Genomic DNA, 8,407 nt, shown 5'->3' with positions numbered 1-8,407 from the left:
TTATTATATCGGTTAATTCGGTTAACCGATTTCAAAATTTTGAAAACCGTAACCGAACCGAATTAACTGATATAACCGAATTTTTTTAATTTGAAAACCGAATTTCCGAAATAACTGAAGCGAATTTTCGAATTGGCTCGATTCGGTCGGTTAATTCGATTTAACCGAAATCTTAGTTACTCTTAACCTCGTAAACAGATAAAATATAATATCATAATTAAATAAAAATTAAAATGAATAAAAACACAAGTAACAAATGGGCTCGCCGAACTACTGATCTAACCGACATTACACTAGTTATTCTGTTTCTTCTCTTCAGTGCGTATATTCACTGTTTGTGATAAAAACAAAAGTTCTGCAGCTTCCCTTTTCAGTTTCCTGTCCTCATTTTCCAAAGTCCGACCCAAGAGCACCTTGTATTGCACCCATTCTAGATTCTTTTTAGCATTCTCAGAAATGGCGTCACTCTGCAACTTCATACTCTGTGCGCCAACGGCGGCTCCCACCGGAAGTCGGGCTTCCGGTAGCGCTATCCTGCGCGACGCGTGCCTTATCCGGTGGACACCTCCGCCCTCTTCCCGAGCAAAATATAATTTATACACTACAAAAGCAAGTGCACCGAAACAGTACGTTTATCCGGACCCGGACCCTATATTTGCAGCATCCGTAAGTCAAGCGATATCTATGAATTTCAGTAAGTTTTTTTTTTTTTTTAATAGTTGAGTAAAATTTGTAATTTGGCAAACAAAATTTAGGAGACTCGGAAGTTTAAAGCTGAATTACTGAGTACACTTTCAAAGGAAATGGAGACTTTTGGAAATGATCTTCAAAGGGTTGTTAATGTCTGTGCTGAGGTGATTTGTGATTTCTTTTACTTAATTTGTTCATATGTTCAATGGTTTTGTATTGAATTACCGTTGTCTATGTTGGATACTGGCTTTAATTGGAAATGCTAGTGGTTCAATGATATTTCAGAGCCTAATATTCATGGACGGTGTTTTAAGTTTTTTAGGTCAAAGGACTCTCTCTGCAGCATAGAGATTAGCTGTCAAAACTTTAAAAGAAACAAAAAAATGCATTATCAAAATTAGGTTAATGTAACTCAAGGAAGAATCATGCTCATTGTGTTGATCAGTGGGACCTAGGTATTTTCTGAATATGGTTTGGTGTGACAATTTTGATAACCTAACTAACGATGAGGAAGTATTAAACTGGGCTGGAATTCAGCTCGGCTTTATATCTTATGCATATACAAGAATCCACGTGACAAATTATCCTTGATACAATTCTAGAGAGTGATAGGGGTCACATTGGGAACATATGTAACATGTATGGATACATAGCTGGCTTGTTTAGAGTGTCGTAGTTAACTTGGCTGAGCTGCTCAAATGCTTGGGCAGTGGTTTATGTACGTCGTCAATAAGTAAATCAATATCGATGTTAACTGTTAAGCTGTGTAATGTAAAGGGAAAGATGGTTGAAGTCATAATTACATTGTCTCTCCACAGTATAGTCAAGCTGTTATTCATCCCAGAAATTGCGGAAAAAGATAAGAAATGTGTTACTGATCTACATAAAGATGATACATAATGAGTAAAGATGCAGGGCGCAAAACTTAACAAAACACAAAAGTAAAAATTAGAGAAGAGATGAAAAGGATCAACACTAATGCAATGTAAGTTTTCTTTTCTTATCAATGATGCCTATACCTGAATGGAGAAATGAAGAAAGATAAGATAAATATATTCATATGAAATTAAATTTATTTTAGATGAATTTATCTTGATTCTATATAATTGTTATAAGGTTATTGTAAGATGCCCTATGGTCTTTTGAGTGAGAATAGGATTTTGCTAATCTGATTAAATATTTGTCACTGTTGTACTTGTTATGTGACTATTGAAGATAGTAGGTCCATAGTACATAATAAAACACTAGTTACTCTGCACACACGATCCGTGTGTGTACAGTTTTTTATCATTATTGATGGACTAAAGTGAAATTTGACAAATAATGGAGTGACTAAATTGATATTTGAATTGTTGAAATAAAAAAAAATAATAAATAAAAGTGTGTTGAAATTTTAAAAAAAAACAAAAGTGTAATATTAGTATCATATAACTGTAAAATTGGAAGAAAAAGTTGGTGTCCTTCCTAGGTGGTTAATATCATGTGCTCAACTTTAATATCGTGGTCGAGGCATTTCTCCGGGTCGGCCTCTTCAAAGTCGCGGTTATCGAGAACAGTGGAAAAACTGTGAGTCCCTTTCCCAGAGCCTTGGGGGGTCGGGGGACGAAGCAGTAACCTTAAAAGTTTTCTTCATTGGTTGTCCATCGGACTCCATGGGCACTTTCTTCTGCTTTCCTTTGGCCTCAGCGATAGAAGACTTCGAAGAAGCCCCGATTTCAGCTTTCCCCTCTTCATGCTCTGGAGCATTTCGGACTTCATAATTCTTTCTTCTGAAAAAAAAGGAAAATGGGGGAATGGGAAGACAAAGAAGAAAAAGAAACATAAAGTCAGTATAATATTGATTTTCAGTAGGAGAGTGGAAAGGCTAGGGAAAATATACCTATGATGTCACCCTCCAGTTCGATTCCCTTCTTGCAGAACCTAAATCTACAGAGAAGATCATCATGGATCAAGCTCTTGATGTCAAATCACTTCTTCGAGGTACTAGCTAGGAAGTGGGTTAGATCGATGACACGTCTAGGTACTGATGAATCTTTAATGGTTAACTGGTCGGCCCAAGCCATATCACAACACCAAGGAAGCTGTTTATACTCTACGTAAAAATTTCGGCTCATCCAACCTTTATGAGAGGAAAGGTTCCCATCTAGAAAATCACACTCGGCCGAGGCAATAAGTAAAATCGACCTATTTTGTTTCTTTTGACTTGCACGAAACGTTTAGGGGCCATTGAGAGAGGTATATCGAAATACCTGAGCAAGACCCCTAAGGCTAGAAGTGTGCTAAATGAATTAGGAGCTAGTTGGCTGGGGCATATGAGATAGTGCTCGCAAATGCATTGAACGATTTTGGGGATCGACAACCGTAGATCAATCTCTAGCTGGTCCAGGTAAAAGGTATAATACCCCTCGGGTGGAAGATGAGCCCTATCTGTGATCTCGAGGGTCCGAATATAAATTTCCAAAGGCAATCCTAATAATTCTCTAATCCTAGAGACATTGTTAGACCCTAGAGCTAAAGCCTTACCTTCATGCCAGGATAGCCCGCTGAAGTCTTAAAAAAGGAGGGGGAAGAAGTGCCTATAGCTTCAGCCATTCTTAACTAAATTATTACAATTAAGACAAGAAGAAGAACTTACCAAAGGAGTCAAGAAGGAGAGAGTTGGGAACGAGAAGGTATCGAACTTAGGACGGGTTGGCCGAGCTGTGGACGTCGGGAGGGCGGGAGATACTTTGTGTCGTGGCAGAGAAATGGGGCGAAGTGTGAGGTATGACAATGGGTGGATGACCATATTTATAGAAGGGCAGGGGAGAGGAGAACCGTCAGATCAAGTGGGAACAGACGACTTGGATCATGCCTCGGGATCCTTACCTTACTCGATCCTAGCCGACCAAATAATTATCAGCTGTGGGGAATGTGGATCACCTAGATTGTCATCTTGATCGTTCTCCGTAAATGGTCTAGATTTTTTCGCACTAGTGTTAGACCTGAGGACTTAAGGCTCAATCAGAGACACTATCTGGTCTAAAATTCAATAGTTCTTTTAGATTGCAGAGGGTAGGTACTATTGGTGTCTCCAATATTTAACCGCATCCGAGTCATAATCGTTCTCGAGGACCTGCTGCAATTAGTTGAGCACGGGCCGAGCCCAAGGGCCTCGGAGCTTGGCCGAGCCCCTATGCTCGGCCGATCCCTTGGATGGAGCTCGGTCGAGCCCCGGAATGGGGCTCCGCCAAATACAGGTGCTCAGTCGAGCCCTGTTCGTAGGGACCTAATTACGTATTTGATCTGGTGTCAGATTAGTCTAATGTTTACGTACGAAGTCCCACTGCCTCGGGCTTTCGATGTGGGCGAATTTGATATAAGTCTCAGTATGCATGAGGGGTGTATGATAATGCCCGAATTAAGTATATGAGTTAAAATCCAACCCCGTCTGAGTGCCCAGGCCCTATCCTAAGAGCCGTATCAGATAGCAAGTGCGTGAGTGATTTTTAAATACAAGAGAATCTTACGATATGGTTAAATCTGCCAGAATATCCGGGATACTTCCGGATTGGCAGGAATGGGAGAATAGTTACTTTTACTGGAGAACTTACCATAAATAGCCTTCTTCTTAGTATGGTAACTGCTCTTCTCAACCCCTATAATTACCCATGTATAGTTCATTGTTTGATTCACTCACATTAATTCCGTTAGCACCACTCTACACACCACATTTTCTCGTTTCTGTTTTCTCTTGGAGCCAATATCTGACTTGAGCGTCGGAGGGGTCATGTCAGAAAAGTTCCGCGCGCCCCCGAACTATTGCTCGTCAGTGCGATTAGCTGCGTTCCATCTGTCCTGGCTCAAACATTGCAGGTTCGAAGACCAAGCTCACCAGATTGGACCCAGAGAAAATTCGGTATCATCAGTATTGAATTTCTTCTTCTCCTCTCTTTGTTTGATTAAATTTTGAGTTTCGAAAGAATGCTTCATCAACACCTTGCTATATTTGCAAAATTCAGTTGCCCTGCTCTGAGGTGCTGTAATTGCTCACACGCCTACAAGCAAGACCTTGTACATTGTTTGTCCCCCCCTTTTGTTCTATTCATGTTTGCCTTGACTCGGCAGTAGAACCTGAAGTTCTTGGGACTGGGTGCAACTGAAATTCAAAACCTAGGAGACCATATCGTATTTTTGTGTAATTGTCCTATAGGTTATATATTTTTACATTCACATATTTAACTAGGGCATGCCGCTCAGGGCTTGCATTTCTTTCATTATAATAGTTTCATTTCTCTTCACATTTGCTGCAATTTTCTGTTTTTTTGTGCTGCATCCAAGTGATGCACATTGTGCATGATTTGCTTGGAATCACATGGGTCCCAGAGAGTCTATGTCTTCCTCAGAATCTAACAGAAATCGATACTCACTGGAAATGTGCATGATCAATTTGAAGGAAATAAAACACCTTCTGCTGGGAAAGACCAACTGATGAAACAGCTAGAGTAATTTAGTTTTTCCTGGCATTCTGCTAGAGAAAACCTATAACTTCTTAGTGCTTTTAAATTGCACTGGCTAACGAAAGTAGATTACCACTGAGCCTGTAATTCTCGTGTAATATACCAGGTATTCAGTGATTTCTTGCATAATGAGTACGGGGGACCTGGAACATTATTGGTGGAGCCTTTCACAGAGATCATGCTGGCACTAAAGGAGGAAAATCTCCCTGGAGCAGTATCGGCAGCTCGAGCTTCGTTATTGTGGGCTCAAACTAATGTAGATCAGGATTGGAAAGATAGGAACTCCAAATTACACTAATTTTTATGTACATCAATGAAAAAAAAGAATATTTTATTGGGATATTGCAATTTTGCTCTATAATTAGCTTTAGCAGTGGAGAAAAGAGTAAAAGAGTCTATTTTGCTAGGCTCTTCTAAAATTGCTATACAAAGAATTCATGACTCATCTTCTTTTTGAGTTCAAGATTATGCCGTTGAACCATCAACCAATTTCAACTTCCATGCTCGGAGATGCTTTGAAGAGATGGCCGCCATGATTTGGACCTTCCTGTGGTCAAATTTGTTGATCCTGACCTCCGCTGATGCCTGTCAGGTCTTATAGCCTGAAAATCGTCCGATTATTCATTAGAATCATTGAAAAGAATATAATGTTAAACACATCAAGATGCATTCTTGACTCTTACTCCTTCCTTCCAATTTTTGCAGAAACAAATAAATGGGAGTCCATGTTGAAAACTTAATGTACAAAGTTTACCTGATCGTTGCTCTTCTCAGAAGCTAAAGTTCCTGCAGCAGACGTACAGTTGGTACTCCTCGTTTCTGAATTCATCGATAACTTGTCTTTCCATTCTGCTTGTTTTTTCTTCAACTTTGCTTGCTTCTTTGCTCTCAGTACTTTCATAACCTCTGCAACATAGAACAACTGAAAACTTTACAACTACACTACCCCAATAAAATTCAAGAAACTCTATTCCATATCAATAAGAGAAGAAGAGTCTGATCATGCATAAGCTAACCTTGAGTAGTGACAAGCCGATAGGCTCGGCCGAGAACTAGAATATCACTACGCCGGATAAGCTTAACACGGGTGAAACGAGCGGTGTCATTGTCCTTTGCAATCTCCTGTCCGCCACCAGAAACCGGCAATGGAATGATAACTGAAACGTAGTGCCCTGGATTCATTTTCATCACTTCACTAGCTGTTACTGGCAAGTGCATCCTCTCCATGTTCCCATTTGGATGCTGTATAAATATTGCTGCAGCATCCACCGCCTGGCAATTCCCCATCGGGTTCCTCCCTCTAAAATGTTTTGCTTTCTCTCTCTGAGAACCTGTGATGATCTGTTTCTGTTCTTCTGTTGGAAATGCTTGTTAGATTTGATCAAAATTTGAAGGAATTGGAGAGATGCAGAGAGGGTGGGAGCAAGGAGACAAATGGTCCTTTTTCTCAGGAAATGAGTCTCTCCATCATCAACCTGTAATTTTATAAGCAGTGGAATGAAATTGGTTGCCCCCATTATTTGTATAATTTTGACAAAAATATGTCTTCATTCTAAAATATTTTTAAATGGTTCATTTTCACTTAATATATTTTGGTATGGTAGAGAAACCCATTAATACCATTTCAGGTTACACGTTTGTGTTCTATTTAATTTTTCATGCTGAAATATTGTTCTGTCTAAGCCGAATGGAGTTTGCTTCCACGTGGTTGGATTTCAATGGATGTGATCTTGGAAATTGTCAATATTTAGACGTGGATTAGTCAACGAAAATTGATTTTATTATTATTTTTTTTTGTAGAAGAATATTTAGGTAACCACGGCCATGAGAAAGGATTAGTTCGACCGACAATTTGAAAATATAAGTGACTTTTGGATGGTTCAAACAAGATGGGATATATCAAAGGTGTCAAAATCAGATGCGATTCATCGATCTAATATGGTTCAACACGAAAAAATTAAGTTTTAGTGTCAGGTTTTTGGGTTCGGTCAGATCGAGTTGGACCTGATAGCTGACCCGAAAAAAATGATCGGGTCAGACACGATTCATCGATCTAATATGGTTAACACGAAAAAATTAAGTTTCGGTGTGAGGTTTTTGGGTTCGGTCAGATCGAGTTGGACCTGATAGCTGAAAAAAATGATCGGGTCCGACTCGATCATTTTTTTCGAACCCGATCATTTTTTTCGGGTCAGCTATCAGGTCCAACTCGATCTGACCGAAAATTTTAATTTTTTTAAAAAATGATTTTTTTATTATATGGTTAGATTAAAACATTATTATTATTAATTAATTTTTATTCCACTCTTATTTGGTTTGTGTTTCACAAGTTAAAAATAGTTATGATATTATGTATATTTTTTCTATTATTCTCATGTTATAGATCATTTATCATATCATTTTATGAATCAATTGATACAAAAAATTGTTATTCAGTCAGTGCTGCATAATTAGTTGTGAATGCCACATTTATTGGGCAAAAAAATTGTTGATGGATGCTCGAGATTGCTTTTGGGTATTTTGAGGAGATTTTTTGGAAAATTATGTGTGTGGTATATTCTTTATTTTTCTAAAAAAAGGAAAAAAAAAAGTATTATGTTTGTCATATATTAAAATATCGATATTCAAATCTGATATTAAATTATGAATTTTTTTACAAAGCCACAAATACCGCGATAGGGGTTAGGCGGGACCATCTTTTTTTTTTTGAGAAGAAACTAAATCATTAGATTAAATCCAAAGAAGCTACATCCATCAGCCACGATGGGTACAAAACATCAACCCAACACAAAGGTGAAGGGTGGGAAAAGGCAAAATGAGCGAGAGAATGCGCTACACGATTCGCACATCTGCTAACATGATTAAAACCAAAAAATCTGCCATGAACAAGAAGATCCAAAATGTTGGAAACTAAAACTCCTTGGTGATTAAGACAAACCGAAGGCGAAATCACCATCTTGACTGCAACACTAGAATCTGAAAATATTCGCACATTATGGAAGTCGCATCTCAAAGCTAGCAACATGCCGAAATGTATTGCATAAAGCTCTGCATCTACCACTGAACCTGTGAAGCGAAAACAATATGCAGAGGCTGCACAAATCTTACCTAGGTGGTTACGAATAACAGCACCTACACTACAGATACCAAGACTCTCCTTAAGACCTGCATCCACGTCGAGTCGTAAGTCACCCATGGGGGGAGGCTCCCATTTATCA

At 38.8% G+C, this 8,407-nt stretch overlaps 2 protein-coding genes across 2 annotated transcripts; one reads left to right on the top strand and one right to left on the bottom strand.

Moving 5' to 3' along the window:
- The first annotated feature begins 316 nt into the window (after nucleotides 1-316).
- LOC140819587 (protein PLASTID REDOX INSENSITIVE 2, chloroplastic-like) lies at nucleotides 317-5,781 on the top strand. Its single transcript, XM_073179739.1, has 3 exons — nucleotides 317-666; nucleotides 756-854; nucleotides 5,296-5,781. The coding sequence occupies exons 1-3, from the start codon at nucleotides 457-459 to the stop codon at nucleotides 5,485-5,487; spliced, it is 501 nt and encodes a 166-aa protein (XP_073035840.1). The 5' UTR covers nucleotides 317-456; the 3' UTR covers nucleotides 5,488-5,781.
- On the bottom strand, nucleotides 5,655-6,951 carry LOC140819586 (uncharacterized). Its single transcript, XM_073179738.1, has 3 exons — nucleotides 6,206-6,951; nucleotides 5,944-6,095; nucleotides 5,655-5,791 (listed from the first exon to the last, which is right to left on the bottom strand). Exons 1-3 carry the CDS (start codon nucleotides 6,474-6,476, stop codon nucleotides 5,681-5,683), a joined length of 534 nt encoding a protein of 177 aa, XP_073035839.1. The 5' UTR covers nucleotides 6,477-6,951; the 3' UTR covers nucleotides 5,655-5,680.
- Nucleotides 6,952-8,407: the final 1,456 nt, after the last annotated feature.

The sequence above is a fragment of the Primulina eburnea genome, chromosome 18 (genome assembly GCF_022965805.1).
Source record: "Primulina eburnea isolate SZY01 chromosome 18, ASM2296580v1, whole genome shotgun sequence".
Classification (NCBI taxonomy): domain Eukaryota; kingdom Viridiplantae; phylum Streptophyta; class Magnoliopsida; order Lamiales; family Gesneriaceae; genus Primulina; species Primulina eburnea.
Note: the sequence above shows the minus strand (reverse complement) of the source record. Positions and strands in the feature narration are given on the sequence as shown.

Bases quoted from the DNA above. Each gene is read 5' to 3' on its own strand.
- LOC140819587 (XM_073179739.1), top strand. From the start codon at position 457: ATGGCGTCACTCTGCAACTTCATACTCTGTGCGCCAACGGCGGCTCCC. The intron at 667-755 runs GTAAGTCAAGCG...AACAAAATTTAG, and splicing joins ACCCTATATTTGCAGCATCC to GAGACTCGGAAGTTTAAAGC. The intron at 855-5,295 runs GTGATTTGTGAT...GTAATATACCAG, and splicing joins TTGTTAATGTCTGTGCTGAG to GTATTCAGTGATTTCTTGCA.
- LOC140819586 (XM_073179738.1), bottom strand. From the start codon at position 6,476: ATGGGGAATTGCCAGGCGGTGGATGCTGCAGCAATATTTATACAGCAT. The intron at 6,096-6,205 runs GTTAGCTTATGC...TCTATGTTGCAG, and splicing joins TCGGCTTGTCACTACTCAAG to AGGTTATGAAAGTACTGAGA. The intron at 5,792-5,943 runs GTAAACTTTGTA...GACGATTTTCAG, and splicing joins CTGAGAAGAGCAACGATCAG to GCTATAAGACCTGACAGGCA.